Source organism: Chrysochloris asiatica, unplaced genomic scaffold (genome assembly GCF_000296735.1).
Source record: "Chrysochloris asiatica unplaced genomic scaffold, ChrAsi1.0 scaffold00087, whole genome shotgun sequence".
Lineage (NCBI taxonomy): Eukaryota > Metazoa > Chordata > Mammalia > Afrosoricida > Chrysochloridae > Chrysochloris > Chrysochloris asiatica.
The window spans coordinates 11,766,979-11,789,120 of NW_006408605.1; the positions used below are offsets into that span (position 1 = coordinate 11,766,979).

The following is a 22,142-nucleotide window of genomic DNA, read 5'->3' on the forward strand; positions in this document are numbered from 1 at the left end:
GAAAACTAAGGTGGCCAGACCCAAGCCATGATACTTTCAGTTGTCTCATATGCATGTGAAATTTGGACAATGAATAAGGATGACAGTAGAAACTTTGATGCATTTGAATTATGATGTTGGTGAAGAATATTCAAAGCACCATGGACTGCCAGAAAAACAAACAAATCTATCTTGAAAGAAGTATAACCAGTATGTATGTTAGAAGTGAGTATGGTGAAACTTCAAGTCTCATACTTTGAACATGTTGTCAGGAGGGACCAGTCCCTGGAGAAGGACATCCTGCTTGGAAAAGTGAAGGGTCAGCAAAAAGAGGAAGACCCCAAAATGATGGATTGATACAGTAGCAGCGTCAATGCCCTCAAACATAATCATTGTGAGGAGGATGTAATACCAGATAGTGTTTAATTCTGTTGTATGAGTCAGAACCAACTCTACAGCACCTAACAACAACAACATTGCTGATGTCAGGTGGATCTTGCTGAAAGCAGAAAATAACAGAAATATGTTTTTCTGTGTTTTATGACTGGCAAAGGCATTTGACTGTATCAGGACCATGACATATTGTGGATAACATTGTGAAGAATGAGAGTTCCAGAATGCTTAATTGTGCTCATATAGAAACATACATAGATGAACAGGCAGTGGTTCAAACAGCTGATCAAGGGGATGTTGTTATTAAGTGCCGTGGAGTCAATTCTGACTCATAGAGGCTCTATATAGAGTTTCCAAGTAGTAGCTGGTGTGTTTGAACCACCAATCTTATAGTTAGCAGTCCAATGCTTACCCTACAGTGCCACACCAGGACTCCTCATGGTTAAAATCAGGGAAAGTGTGTGTCAACATTATATCCTTTCACCATACTAATTCAATCTGTATGCTAAGCAGATAATCCAAGGTGGGCTGTATGAAGAAGAAATTGGCATCAGGATTGGAAGAAGATGGTAACTGTAACATGCAGATGACACAACTTTGCACGCTGAAAGTGAAGAGGACTTGAAGCTTTTACTGATGAAAATCGAAGAATACACAGCCTTCAGTATGGATTTACACCTCAACACAAAGAAAATTTAAATCCTCACCATGCCCAATACATATGATAAGTGGAAAAAATTTGAAGTTATCAGGGATTTCATTTTACTTAGGACCACAATCAGTGCCCACGGTAACAGCAGTGATGAAATTGAATTACATAATGCATTGGGCAAATCTGTTGCAAAAGTGGTCTTTAAGGGTGTTAAAAAGCAACATTGTCATTTTGAGGACTAAGGCCCTACCTAGGTCAAGATGTGGTAATTTTAATCACTTCATATGCATGGATGGAGAGAGTCGTGGCTCTGGGGGATAAGCACTAGACTGTGAAGTACAAGATCAGTGATTCAAGTCCACTGATCACTCTGTGGGAGAAAGATGAGGCTTCTTGCTTCCTCAAAGACTCATGGCCTCAGAAACCCTATACAAGGTTGCGATGAGTTGGAAACCACACAGTGGCACTTAACAACAGCAGCAACATATATATAGTAATGCTAGACAATAAATAAAGAAGACCTAAGAAGAACTGATGCATGTGAATTGTGGTGGTAGTGAAGAATGTTGGCTGTACCATGGACTGCCAGAAGAACAAGCAAATCAATCTTGAAAGAAGTACAACAATGTTCCTTAACAGCAAGGATGGCGAAACTTCATCTCAGATACTTTGGACATGTTTATTAGAAAGGTCCTTGGTAGAGAGGGTCTGGGAAAAAGGAAGACCCTCAACTATATGGACTCACACCATGGCAGCAACAAGTGTAAGCACAGGAATTATTGTAGGGATGGTGCAGGATGAGACAGTGCTTTGTTCTGTTGTACACAGGGTCACTCAGAGTCAGAACAAAATCTGCAACACCTAACAAACAACATAGCTATAAGAAATAAATGAGAAATCTCTTTATGTAATGTTATGAGATGGTCTTTACGCTATCATAAGTTTTAAAAACAAACATGGTGCAGGACATCATATATTGTATGCTTCCATTTATGCAAAAGAAATGAGGGGGGAACATTCATAAAAATGTGTTGCACTATGTGTAACATATTTCTGGTAGGACCCCCAAGAAAGATAACAATGGTTTCTCCTGTGAAAGATGTGCTGTTGAAGGAGAGATGTGCATTTTAAATTTGAAAAGATGTGAATGTGGTGTTAACTATTTACAACAAGTAGGGAACCGACTCCACGGCACATAACAACAACAAACAACAAATACTCTATAAGTAATTTTTAAAAAATGTTCTTTGCAAACCACCGGTGTAGTTTCCTGGGGAAACCTCTGGGCGTCGCTGAAGGTCAAAGGAAGAGAAAGAAGAAATGGGAGACACATTGAAAATCTCTTAAAGGGTAATTTCCTGTTCAACAGCACCACACGAAGAAGTTTGGTTCCGATTCAAATACAGAAAAACAAAACAGAAGAAGTGACCTTACCCTGAATTCTGCCATCCACGGAAGGCTCTCTTTCTGGCAGGAAGCAGCTCCGCTGCGAAGGAGACAAAAGGATGAGACAGAGGTCTGGGCGGAACTACTCAGCAGGGTGGCGGCAGGTACTAGTGCCTTTCTTACTGTCTTTGTTCCGCGGGGCTCTATCTGACCAGATCCACTATTCAATTTCAGAGGAACTGGCCAAGAACACAGTGGTGGGAAACCTCGCCAAGGACCTGGGATTCCGTGTCCGGGATTTACCGGTCCGGAAGCTGCGGATTAGTGGTGAGAAGGAATATTTTACTGTAAACCCAGAGAATGGCGATTTACTTGTGAGTGACAGAATAGACCGAGAACAGATTTGTGGGAAGAAGCCTCAGTGTGTTCTGGATTTTGATGCTATAGCTGAAAATCCACTAAATATTTTCCATGTAACAGTAATTGTGAAGGATATAAATGACAACATTCCACTTTTTAAACAGAGTACTACGGATTTAAAAATTGTAGAATCCACTCAGCCAGGGACAACATTTCCACTAGACCCAGCTCTGGACTCAGATGCTGGTCCTTATTCACTGCAAAGATACCACCTTAATGATAATGAATACTTTGATCTCTCAGAGAAACAGAAACCAGATGGACGCAAATATCCTGAGTTGATTCTGAGACATTCTCTGGACAGAGAAGAGCAGAATTTCCATCATTTGGTCCTCACAGCGGTGGATGGTGGGGACCCACCTCAAAGTGGCACCACCCAGATCCGCATTCAGGTCACTGACGCCAATGATAACCCTCCTGTATTCAGCCAAAACACATACAGGGTCCGTCTGCGGGAGGACATGCCCCCTGGCACCTCGGTTTTACGAGTGGCAGCCACCGATAAGGATGAGGACGTCAATGCGGAAATTACCTACTCCTTTCATAATGTGGACGAACAGGTGGCACACTTTTTCAGCTTAAATGAAAGAACAGGAGAAATCACAACAAAAGATTATTTGGATTTTGAAGTTGCCCATACTTACACTCTGAGTATAGAAGCAAAAGATTCTGGCGATCTAGCTGCCCATTGCAGTGTCCAAGTAGATATTCTTGATGAGAACGATAGTGCACCTGAAGTGATCGTGACTTCTGTATTTACCCCTCTACCAGAAGACTCCCCTAGAGGAACAGTGATCGCCTTGATCAAAACGAGAGACAGAGACTCTGGAGAAAATGGAGAAGTTTACTGCCGCGTCTTTGGAAATAACGAGTTTAAATTGAAATCTTCTTCGAATAACTATTACAAGTTAGTGACAGATGGCACCTTGGACCGCGAGCAAATCCCAGAGTACAACATCACCATCATGGCCACCGACAGAGGCAAGCCGCCCCTCTCCTCTAGCACAAGCCTCACAGTGCACATTGGGGATGTAAATGACAACACTCCGGCTTTCCACCAGTCCACCTATTTGGTCCACGTGGCTGAGAATAACCAACCAGGCTCCTCCATCGCGCAGGTCAGAGCCTCAGATCTGGACTTGGGGTCCAGCGGCCAAGTATCTTACTCCATCGTGGCCAGCGACCTGGAACCCCAAGCGCTGTCCTCCTACGTGTCTGTGAACGCTCAGAGCGGGGTGGTGTTCGCGCAGCGAGCCTTCGACCACGAGCAGCTGCGTGCCTTCAAGCTGACGCTGCAGGCGTGTGACCAGGGCTCACCAGCGCTTTGCGCCAACGTGAGCCTGCGAGTGCTAGTAGGCGATCGTAATGATAACGCGCCCAGAGTACTGTACCCGGCGCTGGAGCCTGAAGGCTCGGCGCTCTTCGACACTGTGCCTCGCGCAGCGCAGCCAGGTTATCTGGTAACCAAGGTGGTGGCAGTGGATGCAGACTCGGGACACAACGCCTGGCTGTCCTTCCACGTGCTACAAGCCAGCGAGCCCGGGCTTTTCAGTCTGGGACTGCGCACCGGGGAGGTGCGCACGGCACGTGCCTTGGGCGACAGAGACGCCTCTCGTCAGCGCCTGCTGGTCGCTGTGCGTGATGGAGGACAGCCACCCCTCTCCGCCACAGCTACACTGCTCCTAGTCTTCGCTGACAGTCTGCAAGAGGCGCTGCCAGACCTCAGCGACCGCCCCATGGCCTCTGACTCCCAGGCGGAACTGCAGTTTTACTTAGTAGTAGCTTTGGCTTTGATTTCGGTACTCTTTCTCCTCGCAGTGACCTTGGCCATTGCGCTGCGCCTGCGTCGTGCCTCCAGACCCACCACTTGGGGCTGTATTCAACCAGGTGTCAGCTCCAATTCTGGACCTGGGGTTCTTCCCAACTGCAGTGAGGGTACACTGCCCTATTCCTACAATCTGTGTATTGCCTCACAATCTGCTAAGACAGAATTCAATTTTTTCGGCATGACTCCGGAATTGGCTCCCACTCAGGATCTCCTCAGTGATGATACGTCTTGGGTACCTAACACAAATCGTGAGGACACTGAGATACCATTTGCTTCAGATACTATTTTAGAGGTGAGCGCTACTTTTTAAAATTACTATCACTTTGGGTTTCGATGTTTCTTATATCACCTAACAAGGGTTCTGGCTCATATTTTGTTATCCGATTAGGGCAGTTTTCTGCCATACCATCGTAATCTTGTTTAATCAAGTCTTGTTGTTAAGTGCCGTGGAGTTGGTTCCGACTCATATCGACCCTGTACAGTGTTTCCGAGACTGTGAATCTTTATGGGAGCATCTCCCGCGGAGCTGGTAGTTTCGAACTGATGACCTTGCAGTTCATAGCCTGATTCATAACCACTACGCTACCAGAGCTACAAGTCTTAGATGAGGTTTACTTTCTGAGTTGTCAGATTTGTTTGCCCATAATTACAAGTGTTTACCACATGAGATCATTCTTTTTCTTCCTCTTCTTTATATTACATTGTTTCCCTCTGAAGATTTATTACTATTGGAACCGTGAGTAATTGCTTTTTCCTTTAGGGTTTTTATTAACTCAAATTTAAAATTTCCTCTTACTAGTATGGAGAGTCCCTTATTGTTAGTGTGGGGGAAACTAGGAACCAAAAACAGTAAGCGTTGTACCCAGTACCAACATGTCAACCACAGGGCATCGATAGAACTGGTTTCTACTGACTTGGAGACCAGCACCTACCTGTCTTTATAATCTAAGTGTCTATGTACAATATAAATATAAAAGACGTAGGGAAAGCTTGAAGTCTGAAGTATCTGCTATTGAAGGTCACGTGTAATTCATGTGAGAAAGAATTTTCTCGTACATGCTAATGAATTGCTCTTTAAAAATGTTGTATAAATGAGAATATTTTTGCAAACTACACTGACATTGAGTACTTATTTCTTTGGAAATCTACAATTACAAATATTAACTTCTTTTCCTCATTTTTCTCTGATATTGTCATTAACTAAAAATTGCTTCTCTCACTTGATGGGCTCTCTGAAATACCCATTTTTTTTTTATCATGGGATTTTTCTTTTTCTGCTACCATATCAAACCTGTGTCAACATAGAGAGCCACTCACTGGGTGTTCGCTAGTAAGTGTCTGGGTAAGTTTTCCTGCATTTGTGACAAACTAAAGTCCGTTCCTCTATAATCACTATACCGATTTCCACTAAGAGTCTATTGTAAAACATTTAACTGTAAGTGTTTGAACAAAGTAATAAGAACATATAACATGATGCATAGAGAACCTAACTTAAACTCTCAATCTGATGTGGTGCAGTTCATGTCTTGATTTTGAAAATATGGAAACTTTCTCAAAGAACTTACATGTAACAAAATGGCCTTTTTGCTTTTCTTGCATGTGAAAGCTAATACAATATTTATATAAGCCAGTCAAATGTGCATTGAGAACTAGGTTTGTTTCCTTGCCATTGTTGTGTGCAGTTGACATGCTTTCATAAATATGCCCAATAGAAAGATGAAATATAGAGACCTACAAAAGAGAGAAATGCAGTGTCCTAAATAGTTAATAAAATAAGCTCTTTAACATACTCAATGTAGGTGAGTGGTAAATAAAGGACACATGAAATAAAACTTTTCTAAGCAAGTAAAAAAGAATCTAATAATTACATTAATCTAAAGGACTTGTGGAAGTCTTTCTCTATTTCACAATTAAAACTTAATCAGATGTCATTAACAATGTCAAAGACACTACATTAAGAAAACAGCAAATTTTATTGGAAATAAAAATACAAGCAAAGTGATGGGGTTAAAAACAGAACTGGTGCAGTAACTGATTAGAACTCTGAGCGTCGCTGTTCACCAAACTGGGGAAAAAGCTTGCCGCAGATGCGGTCCGACTCTGCTTTGGCACTGATCATCCACCCACAGTTAAGACGAGCTGCTGAGAAAGCCTTTCACCGCGTACACAAGGGAGTGTGTTCCCCTTGACACTAGAGAAATAAGGGAACAGCAGGCAAGAACAAGGACTCACAGAAAAACAGGCGGAGAGAAAGCAATGGTGGATCCACTAAGGTGCTGGGGCTGCGAAGAGCCGCTCCTACTCTTCTTTCTCTTGGGCTCGCTGTGTGGGGCAGAGGCTGGGGTTGGGCAGATCCGTTACTCGGTGCTTGAGGAGCTGGACAAAGGCTCTTTCGTGGGCAACATCTCCAAGCATTTGGGGCTGAAGTCCCGGGAACTGGAGGAGCACGGAGTCCGCATCGTCTCCAGAGGTAAGACGCAGTTTTTCTCTTTGAATCCCGGAAGCGGCAGCTTGATTACCGCGGGCAGGATAGACCGGGAGGAGCTCTGCGCACAAAGCGCGCAGTGTCTGGTGAGCTTTAACATCCTGGTTGAGAATCAAATGAAAATTTATGGAGTAGAAGTAGAAATCATCGATATTAATGACAACCCCCCACGCTTCAGGGATGAGGAATTAAAAGTGAAAATTAATGAAAATGCGGTAGTAGGAACACGGTTGGTGCTTCCCTTCGCGCGGGATCCAGATGTGGGTTTGAACTCTCTCCAGAGCTACCAGCTCAGCTCCAATATGCATTTTTCTCTGGATGTGAAAAGCGGAACTGATAAGCAAAAGTACCCGGAGCTGGTATTGGATCGACTTCTGGACCGCGAGAAAGAGGCTATCCACGACCTCCTCCTCACAGCTGTAGATGGTGGAGACCCCATACTCTCGGGCACGACGCACATCCGCGTGATGGTCCTCGATGCAAACGATAACGCGCCGCTCTTCACTAGACCAGAGTACAGAGTAAGTGTCCCAGAGGACATTCCTGTGGGTACTCGACTGCTCACGCTAACCGCTACGGACCCAGATGAGGGACTAAATGGGAAATTGACCTACTCTTTTCGCAATGAAGAAGACAAAATTTCAGAGACTTTCCAACTTGATTCCAGCCTGGGGGAAATCTCAACTCTGCAGTCATTGGACTATGAAGAAGCCAGCTTTTACCTAATAGAAGTAGAAGCTCAAGACGGAGGTGCTCTTCTTGCCAGCGCTAAGGTGCTTGTCACAGTACAGGACGTGAATGACAATGCTCCGGAGGTGATTCTCACCTCTCTCACTACTTCCATCTCTGAAGACTGTCTCCCAGGAACCGTAATTGCTCTGTTTAGCGTACATGATAGTGATTCGGGAGAGAATGGTGAGATTTCATGTTCTATTCCCAGGGACCTTCCCTTTAAGTTGGAAAAGTCCGTTGATAATTACTATCACTTACGGACAACAAAAGCCCTGGACAGGGAAGAGACATCAGATTATAACATCACAATAACGGTCGTTGATTGTGGAACTCCATCTCTGTCTACTGAAACTCATATCTCGATAAAAGTGGCGGACATCAACGACAACCCACCAGCCTTTGCTCGCACTTCATACTCTACCTACATCTTGGAAAATAATTCGAAAGGTGTCTCTATATTTTCTGTGACCACCCACGACCCAGACAGTGGAGAGAATGCCCGGGTCTCTTACTCCTTGATTGAGGGCACCCTCCAGGGGGCGCTTCTGTCCTCCTATGTCTCCATCAATCCCGACACCGGCGTCCTGTATGCACTGCGCTCTTTCGATTATGAGCAGTTCCAAGGTCTGCAGCTGTGGGTAACAGCTAGCGACAGCGGAATCCCGCCACTTAGCAGCAACGTGTCATTGAGCCTGTACGTGCTGGACCAGAATGATAACGCGCCAGAGATTCTGTACCCCACCCTTCCCATTGACGGTTCCACCGGAGTGGAGCTGGCTCCCCGCTCTGCAGAGCCCGGCTACCTGGTAACCAAAGTAGTGGCTGTGGACAGAGACTCTGGACAGAACTCTTGGCTGTCCTACCGCCTGCTCAAAACCAGCGAGCCAGGGCTTTTCGCGGTGGGGGTGCACACAGGCGAGGTGCGCACTGCGCGAGCCATACTGGATAGAGACGCACTCAAACAGAGCCTTGTGGTGGCAGTCCAGGACCATGGTCAGCCCCCTCTATCGGCCACAGTCACGCTAACTGTGGCTGTGGCCGACACCATTCCTGATATCCTAGCAGACCTGGAGAGCATCAAGACGCCCTCTGACACTGACAATTCCGGCCTCACCCTGTACCTAGTGGTGGCCTTGGCTGCGGTCTCCTGTGTCTTCCTTGCCTTTGTCATTGTGCTGTTGGCGCTCAGGCTGAGGCGCTGGCACAAGTCGCGTCTGTTGCAAGCTTCAGGCAGCCGGTTGATGGGCATGCCCGCCTCACACTTTGTGGGCGTAGACGGCGGCGTACAGGCCTTCCTGAAGACCTACTCCCACGAGGTCTCCCTCACTGCGGACTCCGGAAAGAGTCATATAATCTTCCCTCAACCCAACTACGCGGATACTCTCATTAGTGCAGAGAGTTGTGAGAAAAGCGAGCCTCTTCTTATATCTGATCAGATAAACGCAAACAAAGAACCAGAAGTTTTTCAGGTTAGTTTTGCTTTTCATTAATAATGGTTGGAAGGAGCATTATTTCCTCAATCATTTTCTGTCACTTTCAAATTATATAAACAGTAAATCATGAGTTGCTTTAGTTAAAATTAATTTGATAGGTGAGGTCTTCTCCATTTGCTTCCAAATTGTTTGGGAAGTTTTCAATCTTTTTTCAATATGTCAATATTTTAGAGACTCTAAACTAGTATAGAAATAGTTGTTATTTGTTGCTAGGTACCATTAAGTTGGTTTCAACTTATGGGGACCTGTGTACAAAAGGAAACAGTCCTGTGCATCCTCACAATTGTTGCTGTTTGACCCCACTGTTATATCACTGTGTCAGTCCATCTCATTGAGGGTTTTCCTCTTTTTTATTGACCCTCTACGTTACCAAGTATGATGGCCCTCTCTAGAAGCTGGCCCTTTCTGTTAATATGTCCAAAGTACATGAGACCAGTCACCATCCTCACTTTTAAGGAACTTTCTGGCTGTACTTCCTCCAACACAGATGTATTAATTCTCTGGCAGTCCATGGCATACCCAACATTGTTCACCAACACCATAACTCAAAGGCATCAATTGTTGTTATGTGCCGTGGAGTCGGTTCCGACTCATAGCAACCCTGTACAGGGTTTCTGAGTCTGTAAATCTTTAGGGGAGCAGAAAGCCTCATCTTTCTCCCACAAAACAGCTGGTTGTTTTGAACTGCTGACCCTGAAGTTAGCAGCCTCATTCATAACCACTATACTATCAATTCTTCTTAGGTCTTCTTTATTCATTATCCAGTTTTCACATGTATATGAGGCAATTGAAAACACCATGAATCAGGCTGTACCTTAGTTTTCAAGATGACCTCTTTGCTTTTTAACATTCTAAAAGAGGTCTTTTGCAGCAGATTTCCTCAATGAAATCTGATTTTTTCTTCTGCTACTTCCATGGGTGGATTCAAGTTGAATTAAATCCTTGACAACTTCCATCTTTTCCCTGTTTATCATGATATTCTTTATTGGTCCAGTTGTGAGGATTTTTGTTTGCTTTGTGTTGAAGTATTATCCATATTGATGAGTGTAGTCTTTGATCTACATCAATAAGTGCTTCAAGCATCTTCACTTTCAGCAAGCAAGGTTGTATCATCTGCATATCGTACATAGGTTGTTAATTAGTCTTCCTTCAGTTTTGATGTCTCTGTTCTTCATGTAGTCCAGCTTCTGAGATTATTTGCTCAGTTTACATGTTAAATAAGTATGATGACACACATTTCCTTATATTTAAAACCAATATATTAAACTAACTGCCTTGAGGTCTATTTGTAAGTTCTGCAGGAGAGCACAATTAAATGTTCTGGAATTCCCACTTTTCAAAATATTATCCATAGTTTGATATAATCCACCTCACATCAGCAATAATAATACTTGTTCTACATCCTCTTCTGAAATCAGCTTGAATTTCTGGCAGCTCCCTGTTGATACACTGCTGTAACCATTTTTAAATGATCTTCATCATAATTTTGCTCATATAATAATATTAATGATATTGTTTTTTAACTTCAGCAGTCTACTGGATCACCTTTCTTTAGAATGGGCACAGATATGGATCTCTTCCCATAGGTTGGCCAGGTCTTATCTTCCAAATTTATTGGCATAGATGAGTGAGTGCTTCAAACATTGTATTCCTTTGTTGAAACATTTCAGTTGGTACTCCATGAATTCCTTGAGCCTTATGTTTCCCTGGTGCCTTCAATACAGCATGGACTTCTTTCAATACCATCAGTTCTTGATCATATGTTACCTCCTGAAATGGTTGGATGTTGGTCAATTCTTTTTGGTATACTTTGTGTTTTTCTTCTACCTTCTTTTGATGCTTCCTGCATCATTCAATATTTTTCCATAGACTCCTTCAATATTTCCACTCAAGATATGAATTTTTCTTCAGTTCTTTCAGCTTGAGAATTGCTGAGCATGTTCTTCTATTTCAGTGTTCTAATTCTAGGTCTTTTCACATGTCATTATGATATTTTGTTTCCTCAAGCTACCCTTGAAGTCTTCTGTTTAGCTCTTTTACTACATCATTTCTTCAGTGTGCTTTAGCTGCTCTAAGTTCAAGGACAAGTTTCAGTGTCTACTCAGACATCACTGCTGATTTTTTCCTGGTGCTTTTATGACCATTTGCTCTCTTCATATATATATGATGTCCTTGTTTTCATCCCACAGTTCATCTGATCTTCAATCATTAGTCTTTAATGTATCAAATCTGTTCTTGAAATTGTCTTTAAATTCAGGTGGGAAATACTTAAATTCATATTTTGAGTCTTGTGAACTTGTTTTGATTTTCTTGAGCTTTGCTCATGACTTTGTAGTCCCCAATTTTGATAGCCAAAGTCTAAGTTGCCCACTCCCATCAACCCAGCATACTGAGGAAGCAAGGTTGATCCTTGATATGAAGAAACCATCTGTTTTGGTTGGAATTTTAGGTAACTTCATCCAGTTCATCATATTGTAGCAATTTATACTTGCTCCCTTTATCAAATATCTCCATCTTCATCTGAATGAGTTTTGGTCAGCAAGCCATCCATGCTAGGGTACTATATATAACTTTGGGAGTTCTAGCACATCTCCCTCCACTTCAGACCAGCTGATGACTTCACTCTTAACTCTAGCCTCCAGTGGTTAGGTCAGTGCCCTTGGGCTGGGGAGTTCACATGTCTCCCTGAACTTCAAACCAGCCAGCCCTTCCTCTTCTCTCTTTTTTCTCAAAGTCATTCATTGTCTATGGAACATGGCCAAACTCAGCCCATGTCTTCATTGCTGCATTTTCCCCACTTCCACTCACCAATTGACCAGGGTGATCACTAGTAAGCCTGAAAGACTGTTTATGTGTTCCCTTTGGGTTTCAGTCATAGAAAGGAATTTACCCTGATGAGCTGACTTTTCTTGCCTTGATAACTGCAAGGCAAACAGCTTGCTTGATATTGTCCTTGAGTTTGTTTTGACTGATGATATTGAGCTTTTCTGTCATCTCTTTCCACAAATGTAGTTAATTTGTTCCTATATATTCCATCCAGTGAGCCCTAAATATGTTTGTTGTTGTTAAGTGCCATCAATTCCTTTCTGACTCATAGTGACCTTATATAAGGTTTCCTAGTATCAGCTGGTGGATTTGAACTATCAACCTTAAAATTAACAGTACAGTGTTTATCCTAAAGTGCCACACCAGAACCAAGTGTAGTTGTTATTTATGTTGTCATAAAAAAGTTTTCCCAATTGCTGTTGTAAAACTGAATCATCTTGCCATTGAAGTTATTCATATCACCAAAGTCATATTTTACAGCTTTGATCTTTCTTTGTTTCCAACTTACACACTCCAATCACCTGTCATTATCATTGTGTCTTAATTGCATATTTGATCAATGTTAGATTGCAGAAGCAGGTAAATTTTTTAAAAAGTCTTTAAGTTTTCCATCTTTGGCATTAGTTCTTGATGCATACATTTGAATAATAGTCGTAGTAACTGGTCTTCCTTATAGGTTTATGGATATTACCCAAGCACTGACAGCACGGTGTTTCAGGATAGATGTTAAAATGTTATTTTTGACAGTGAATGCAAAACCATTCCACTTTAATTTGTCAATTCTAGCATGGTAGATTATATGATTGTCCTATTCAAAATAGCCAATACCAGTTCATTTCTGTTCTCCAATGCCTTGGCTATCAATCTTCAAGTGTTCCATTTTATTTATGACAACTTTCCATTTTCCTTGATTCATACTTTGTACATTTCACATTATGATAATGAATGAATGTCTACAGCTATGTCTTCTCAGTCTATTGTGTCACATCAGCAAATAAAAGTCTCAAAATTTCAATCCATTCATGTGACCAAAGCGAACTCTACTTTGAGGAGGCAGCCCTTCCCCAGTCATATTTTGAATGCCTTCCAACCAGAGGAGCTCATGTTCCAGTACTATATCAGACAACATACCACTGCTATCCATAATAATTTCAGAAGTAGATTAACAGGTCCTTCTTTCCAGTGGTTCTTAGTTTGGAAACTCTTCCAAAACCTGTCTGTCATAATAACCCTACTGATATTTGAAATACTAGTGGTGGTGGAATGGTTTTCACAGCATCACAGCAACACAGAAGCCACCACAGTACCACAAGCTGACAGAAAAGTGACAGGATATAAGTAGGCTTAAATTAAAATTAAAATGGCTAAATACCATCACCTTAGCCAAAGATTTTCTTATATTAGAGTTCTCATCCTCTTAGTAAAGGCATTATTTGACTAGTCCCCAAATCATTACATGCATTGTTCATTCTCCTTGGAATATTTGACTAAACACCACTAAATATTTGACTAAACATGTTTTGGAAAGAATATTGTGCAGAATTGATATGTTAGCATACATGAAGTTTGCATTGATGATAGTCGCCACTGAGTTAGTCCCCAACTCACTCCATACACAATGCTGCCTGTCCTGTGCAATCCTCATGATCCATTGCAAACTGGACTATTGCTTTTCATAGGCTTGTTTTTGAAAATAGATCACCAGCCTTTCTTCCTACTTTGGCTTAGCCTGGAAGCTTCACTGAAACCTGTTCAGCATTGTGGCAACACACCAGTCTTCACTGACAGATGGGTGGTGGGTATGCATGAAGTATACTGGCTGGAAATTGAACCCCCACACCAAAAACGCAAAACCAAACCCACCACCACTGAGTTGAGTATGACTCGTAGCGACCCTGTAGGACAGAGTAGAACTGCTCCATAAGGTTTCTGAGACTGTAAATCTTTACAGGAGCATACAGCCTCATCCTTCTCCTTTGGATGGCTGGTGAGTTTAAGCTATGGACCTTGTGGTTGTAGTTGTTAAGTACCGTGGAGTCAGTTCCGACTCATAGTGATCCTGCACAGGGTTTCTGAGGTTGTAAATCTTTACAGGAGCAGAAAGCCTCATCTTTCTCCTGCGGAATGGCTGGTAGTTTGGAACTGCCAACTTTGAGGTTAGCAGCCCAATTCATAACCACTACACTACCAGAGCTCCTGGACCTTGTGGTTAGTGGCCAACAATTAGCCCACTGTGCCACTATGGCTCCTTTGGCCCATAATGTTGTTGTTGTTAGGTGCCATCGAGTTGGTACTGACTCATAGTGACCCTATGCACAACAAAACGAAACACTGACCGGTCCTGGGTCAACCTCACAATTGTTGCCACGCTTGAGTCCATTGTTTCTTCCACTTTGCCAATCCATCTCACTGGGGGTCTTCCTCTTTTTCTCTGCCCCTGTATCTTACCAAACATGACATCCTTCTCCAGTACTGGTCCCTCCTGACAATATGTCTTAAGTCTGAAAGACAAAATTTGGTTATTCTGGCCACCTCATCCAACACAGATCTATTTGTTCTTTTGGCAGTCCATGGAACTTTCAGTATTGTTCTCCAGCACCATAACTCAAAAGCATCAATTCTTTTATCTTCCTTATTCACTGTTTAGCTTTTGCATGCATATGGGTCAGGTGCACCTTAGTCCTCAAGATGATATTTTTACTCTTCAACACTGTAAAAAGGTCTTGTGCAGCAAATTTGCCCAATGCAATACATCATTTGATTTCTTGACTGCTGCTTCCATGAGTGTTGAAAGTTGATCCAAGAAGAATGAAGTCCTTGACAACTTCAATCTTTTCTCCATTGATAAGAATGTTGTTTATTGGTCCACTGGTGAGGATTTTTGTTTTCTTTACATTGAGATGCAATCCATTCTGAAGGCTGTGGTCTTTGATCTTCATCAGTAAATATTTTTTAAGTCTTCGTCACTTTCAGCAAGCAAGGTTGCTGAAATCTGCATATCGCAGGTTGTTAATGAGTCTTCCTCCAATCCTGCTGCCATGTTTTTCTTCATGTAACCCAGCTTCTCAGATTATTTGCTCAGCAAACAGGGTGAATAAGTATGGTGAAAGAATACAACCCTGTCACATACCTTTCTTAATTTTAAATCCTTCAGTGCTCCCATGTTCTGTTCGAACAACTGCCTCTTGGTCCATATACAGATTCCTCATGAGTACAATTAAGTGTTCAGGAATACTCATGTTTTGTAATGTTGTCCATAGCTTGTCATGATCCACACAATCAAAAAACCTTTGTGTAGTCAATAAATCACAGGTAAACATCTTTCTGGTATTTTCTGCTTTCAGTCAAGATCCATCTGACATCAGCAATGATATCCCTCGTTCCATGTCCTCTTCTGAATCTGGCTTGAACCTCTGGAAGTTCTCTTTCAATATATGCTTGCAGCCATTTCTGTATTACCTTTAGTAAAACTTCACTTGCATGGGATATCAAAGATTTTGTCTGATGATTTCTGCATTCCATTGGGTTACCTCTCTTTGGAATGGGCAATCAGTCAGCCAGATAGTTGTCTTCCAAATTTCTTGGCATAGATGAGTGAGTGCCTCCAGTGTTGCCTCACTTTCTTGAAAGATTTCAATTTTCATTCCATCAATTCCTGGTGCCTTGTTCTTTGCCAATTTCTTCAATGCACCATGGACTTTTTCCTTCTGTATCATTGGCTCTTGATCATATGCTACCTCTTGAAATGGTTGAACATCAACCATTTCCTTTTGGTATAGTGACTCTGAGTATTCCTTCCATCTTCTTTTGATGCTTTCTGCATCATTCAATAATTTGCCCAGCAAATCCTTCAGTAACAAAAGTCGAGGCTTGAATTTTTTCTTCAGTTTTCCCAGCTTGAGAAATGCTTAGCATGTTATCCTTTTTGGTTTTCTGACTCCAGATCTTTACACATTTTGTTGTAATATTTGACTTTGTCTTCTTGAGCTGACCTTTGAAATTTTCTGTTCAGCTCTTGTACATCCTGATTTCTCCTCCCATTTTTTTCCTATATGATATTCTTGCTGTCAGCCCACAACTCTCCTGGTCTTCGGTCTTTAGTATTTAATGTATCAAATCTGTTTTTCAGATGATCTCTAAATTCAGGTGGGATATATTCAAGGTCATATTTTGGCTCTTGTGGACTTGTTTTCATTTTCTTCAGCTTCAGTTTGAATTTGCATATGAGCAGTTGATGGTCTGTTCCACAAGCTGCCCCCCACCCCCGGCCTTGTTTTGACTGATGATATGGAGGTTTTCCATCGCCTCTTCCCACATATTTAGTCAATTTGATTTCTGTGTATTCTATCTGGTGAGATCCATGTGTATAATCATCTCTTAAGCTGTCTTAAGAAGGTATTTGAATTGAACAAATCATTGATTTTGCAGAATTCTATCATGTGATCTCCAGCATTATTTCTATAAAAGGTGATAATTATATCATTGAAACACTAATGCCTCAGAGTAAAATATTGTGAGAAAATAATTTACAATATTTTGCATAAATCAGTGGGAGAGTACAGAAAACTCCTGCATAATAAACATCAGGAACATAGGTTAAATATATAATGATGATAATGTTTTTAGCCTTCTGAAGTTTGGAAAATTTGGGTAAACCATATAATTATTGAACACAAATTATTGTTGAGAGAAATCAATTAGAAGAAGTCTTAGAATTATAATTACAATTGTGCCTTTTTCTGTGATGCACTTTTAAAACTCTGCATATGCCAAACCCTTGGAAATTTCTGTTACCAGATATTGAGTTACTTTTCAGACTCAGTATCTACTGGAATGTTTGCATTTCTGCAATTGTAGTTATAGTTCTGCTTCATTATAAGAGTCGACAGTTAATATTTGAAAAATAAATTCAACTTAAATTAATTTGAAACTTTAAAATTCATTTCTGAGGGCTGTGCTTCTCTTAATAGATTTTTTTCATCGAAGACTGATCTTTGGTTCTTAAATTTTCATGAGAATGTGTTGTGTAATGGGAGAATTGCTCTACTCATTTTCTGCATCTGATTTGTTGAAGATGACTTTCAGATGCTCCTTGTTAAAATATGTTTTTGTTGTTCAAACTTGGTACTTTCAGAAGTTTGAACACCAACTGCAAAGTATGAATAAGTGAGGGGAATAGTAGTGTAACATTACTAATGCAATGGCTGACTATATTACTTGACCATATGAAAGGTTTATTGACACACTTGAGATCTAAGATCATTTGAGTCTTATCTTTTACATATTTATTTAAAGGGGATCCAACTATATTTATATATGTAAATGGACAATTCTCACCTAAATGTAAAATGTTCAACTTACTAAATAGCAAATGGACCCAAAGAGTGACAAGAGAAACTGTATAATTGATGATAATATTATTCACTCCTACATATCCATGTATTTCTCATTGTTTTTCAAGAAAAGTTTATAGATTTGGGTATGTGTCATCAGGGTTACCATCAAATTACCAATAACGTTTACATTTTAAAATGCTTGATCCACACACTCTGAGTGTATATACTATATGTTATTTAAATATTTGAATCTTCAGTTTCATATATACTATAGAAAACTTTGCAGTATGTCTTGAAGTGTTCATACAGTTGAACAATATTTGCTTGGGTATGTTTTAGAACTAAGTCTTGAGTCAGTAGTTCTCTTTATGTTTGCATAAAGATGCCAATGACAAATTGTCAAGAACCCTGGATATAATGGGCAGTTTAAGATGCTCTAATGCTATTCTGTAAGCTAAGTATCCTACACACCTGCTAAATTTTAAACCATATGTAGATTAAAACAATTTTTATGGACAATTTTAGCTTGCAAAAGGAATTAAAATGGAAAGACTCCTGCTGGAAACAATTGTTAAGTGCCGAGGTGCCTAAGTCAGTTCCAACTCATAGTGACTTTTTATGTGGTTTCTGGGACCGTAAATCTTTGTGGGAGCAGAAAAGCTTCATCTTTCTTCCAGTGGGTTTGATCCAATGACCTTAGGTTTAGTAGTCCAGTGCTTATCCTACAGAGCCATAGTTATTGATAAACTTATTAACAAGGGAAGAGTGACATTAACAAAATACTGAGGGTGATCCTGCTGTTCCTTGGGGACCAAGGAAAAGTTAGTAACATAAATTACTCTTCTTGGAATACAGAAGAACCAGAAATAATGGTAAGAACTCATACTTGACTACTCAAATTCAAATCGCTCTCCATTGTTAAAATACTGGGGAAGAAACAATATAATCCAAAACAATAATAATATAACATGAGGAAACCAAATCACTGTGGAATAGTTTGTTAATCATACTCACTTAAAAGTAAATGCTTAATCACACTCACTTAATTAAAAGTAAACTAAGATGAGAATTCCCTGTTTCTTACTATACTTCTGTTTTATAAGGATGGTTAATCACTTGCTATCTATACACTCTTTTTGTGAAGGATGCTGATAAAGATAAGATAGAAAACAGTGAAACAGGGGGAAAATAAAGCTATGAACTTAAATTTGAAAAAAATAACTATAGTTAATACTTCAAAAAATTTTGCACTACATCTGCTACCACCAATACTATATTTTATTTGTATGTTCTACACCTAATTTCATTTGGCATTCAATTCTACTAAGGTAGGCAGAAAAGATACTATAACCATGTTACGAAAATGGAAACTAAAAGCACGAAGATGTTAGTCTATATCTTGAGGAATGTTACCTCGACTCACTTTGGATGGATAAAGTTCAAGTTCAAAGAAATGTCAACCATAGTACACATTTAAAATGCAATCAATCCTGGTACGATGGAGAGAGTAATACTATAAGTATCAGTCAGTATATAGTTGAATGATGCTCCTAACCAGTTCTCTACTTGAGGCTGATTTAGTAAGCACTGCTGCAGTTCTGCTGATGAGGCGCGGAGTGCCGCTGTTGGCTAGTGCTGAGCGAAATATCTGCTCCTCCCTCCCCGCGGCGGAATCTGGAGCTGACAAAGGCTCTGGAGAACAGTGAGCTCTCTCAAGCACTCTACCGCCTGGAGATTTCTGTCTGAAAACTCATCCACCAAGACATCGCAAGTATTCACTCCTGCTCAGAGAACTCTTGTGATTTCTTAGCGATCGCTGCTTCTTAAAATCAGAAAGGCAAGAAGCGCAGGGAGCATGATGGGAACCCGATGGCATTCCCAGAGAGGCCGAACTAGGCGGAGGCAAGCGCCTTTTCTCTTCCTGCTGCCATTGTTCTGCCCAGCGCTCTCGGAGCAGATCTTCTATGAGATTCCAGAGGAGCTAGCCAGGGGTTCTTTGGTGGGAAACCTTGCCAAAGATCTGGGGCTAGTCGTGAGGGATTTGCCTACTCGAAACCTGCGGTTTAGTACCGAGAAGAATTTCTTTACCGTGAGCGCCGAAAACGGGGACTTACTTGTGAGTGACCGTATAGACCGAGAGCAAATATGCGGAAAGAGGCCCACGTGTGTTCTGGAATTTGAAATGATCGCTGAAAAGCCTTTAAACTTTTTTCACATAACTGTGGAGATCCAGGATGTCAACGATAACCCGCCGACTTTTAGCAGAAATATCACTGAACTCGAAATCAGTGAAATGGCGCTAACTGGAGCCACATTTGCTCTGGAATCCGCACAAGATTTGGACGTAGGTGTCAATTCGCTGCAGCAGTACTACCTCAGTCCGGACCCGCACTTTTCCTTGATGCAGAAGGAGAACCCAGACGCCAGTAGATATCCAGTGCTCCTAGTGAAGGCGCCCCTGGACAGGGAAGAGCAGTGCTGCCATCTCCTGACCCTCACCGCTATGGACGGGGGCGAGCCAGCCAGGAGCAGTACAACTCAAATTAGGGTAGTTGTTGCAGATGCAAATGATAACCCCCCAGTGTTCACCCAGGACATATATAGGGTCCTTGTCCCGGAGAACTTGCCTGCGGGCTCCTCCTTGCTGAGAGTGATGGCCACCGACCCGGATGAAGGCATCAATGCTGAGATCACCTATACGCTCATCAACATTGGTAAGGCAATGAGGCAACTGTTCAAGCTGGACAGTAAGACAGGGGAACTCACCACTGGTGGAGAACTAGACTTTGAAGAGAGAGAGAGTTACACACTTGGAGTGGAAGCAAAAGATGGAGGACATCACACTTCTCATTGTAAAGTACAAATCGATATTCTGGATGAAAATGACAATGCCCCTGAAATAACTCTTGCTTCTGAACCCAAACATATACAAGAAGATGCTGAACTAGGTTCCGTTGTTGCCCTGATCAAAGCAAGTGATCTAGATTCAGGAGTTAATGGGGAAATCCAGTGTCAACTAAAAGGAAATTTCCCATTTAAAATAGTTCAGGATACAAAACATACTTACAAGCTGGTGACAGATGCAACCCTGGACCGAGAGCAGACCAGTGAGTATAATGTCACCATCACCGCCACTGACAAGGGCAAGCCACCCCTCTCCTCCAGCACAAGGATCACCCTGCACATCGCTGATGTCAACGACAACGCTCCAGTCTTTCATGAGCCCTCCTACGTGGTCCATGTGGCTGAAAACAGCCCACCTGGAACCTCTATTGTTCAAGTCAACGCTTTTGATCCGGATCTGGGACAAAATGGCCGTGTCTCCTACTCCATAGTAGCCAGCGACCTGGAACCACGAGCGCTGTCATCCTATGTGTCTGTGAGCGCTCAGAGTGGAGTGGTGTTCGCGCAGCGAGTCTTCGACCATGAGCAGCTGCGCGCCTTTGAGCTGACGCTGCAAGCGCGTGACCAGGGCTCGCCTGCGCTCAGCGCCAACGTGAGCCTGCGTGTGCTGGTGGGCGACCGCAACGACAATGCTCCCAGGGTGCTGTACCCCGCGCTGGGCCCGGAGGGTTCGGCCCTCTTCGACATGGTACCTCGCGTGGCGCAGCCAGGCTACCTGGTCACCAAGGTGGTGGCTGTGGACGCAGACTCAGGACACAACGCCTGGCTGTCCTACCACGTGCTGCAGGCTAGTGAGCCTGGGCTCTTCAGTCTGGGATTTCGTACGGGCGAGGTGCGCACAACTAGGGCTTTAGGTGACAAGGATGCCACCCGCCAGCGCCTGCTGGTCTCTGTGCGCGACGGAGGACAACCACCCCTCTCAGCCACAGCGACGTTGCACCTAGTCTTCGCAGACAGCCTGCAACAAGCGCTGCCAGACCTCAGCGATCACCCTGCGCCCCTAAATCCTCAGGCCGAGCTACAGTTTTACCTAGTCTTGGCTTTGACCTTGATCTCAGTACTATTCCTGCTCGCTGTGACTCTAGCCATTGCCCTGCATCTGCGACGTTCCTCTAGTCCCACTACCTGGGGCTGTGTTCAACCTGGTCTCAGCTCCAACTCTGGACCTGGGATTCCCCCCAACTACAGTGAAGGAACTTTGCCTTATTCCTATAATCTATGTGCTGCCTCACATTCCTCAGAGTTCAAATTTCTCAATATAAAGCCAGAAATCACTCCATCACAAGATCTTCTATGTGATGAAGGCTCTTGGGCTGAAAGTACCAACAATGACAATCCCCAAATGACTCCTAAAACAGTCAATTTGCAACAGGTGAGTTTCTTCAAAACCCTTCCCTTTTATAAACAAAATTAAGTTTTAATTCATTATGCAGGAGAAAAAAGGTTAAGTATGAGTATGCTCTGATCTCATTGTATTTCACTGATTTTTTTTCTAAGTGTTGAATGTGGTAGGAAATATATAGTAGGCTTATCTGCGTTGTAATTGTTCTTTCATAGAAAGTGGAGGGGAGTGGTGTTGGGGAAAGGGGGATATCAGACCAAATCAAAGATAATCTGAAACATTTTAATGCATTAATATGACATACTCTCATTGTGAGTCATGATTACTATCTATAACTTAATGCAAAACTAGACAATTAAGTAGTTT

General features: G+C 42.1%; 3 protein-coding genes across 3 annotated transcripts; all 3 read left to right on the forward strand.

The window, feature by feature from the left end:
* The first annotated feature begins 2,529 nt into the window (after window positions 1-2,529).
* Window positions 2,530-4,968, forward strand: PCDHGB2 (protocadherin gamma subfamily B, 2). The gene has a single exon (XM_006866244.1). The coding sequence runs from the start codon at window positions 2,530-2,532 to the stop codon at window positions 4,966-4,968; it is 2,439 nt and encodes an 812-aa protein (XP_006866306.1).
* Window positions 4,969-6,914: 1,946 nt separating this feature from the next.
* On the forward strand, window positions 6,915-9,365 carry PCDHGA5 (protocadherin gamma subfamily A, 5). Its single transcript, XM_006866245.1, has one exon. It carries the CDS (start codon window positions 6,915-6,917, stop codon window positions 9,363-9,365), a length of 2,451 nt encoding a protein of 816 aa, XP_006866307.1.
* Window positions 9,366-19,385: 10,020 nt separating this feature from the next.
* Window positions 19,386-21,848, forward strand: PCDHGB3 (protocadherin gamma subfamily B, 3). The gene has a single exon (XM_006866246.1). It carries the CDS (start codon window positions 19,386-19,388, stop codon window positions 21,846-21,848), a length of 2,463 nt encoding a protein of 820 aa, XP_006866308.1.
* Window positions 21,849-22,142: the final 294 nt, after the last annotated feature.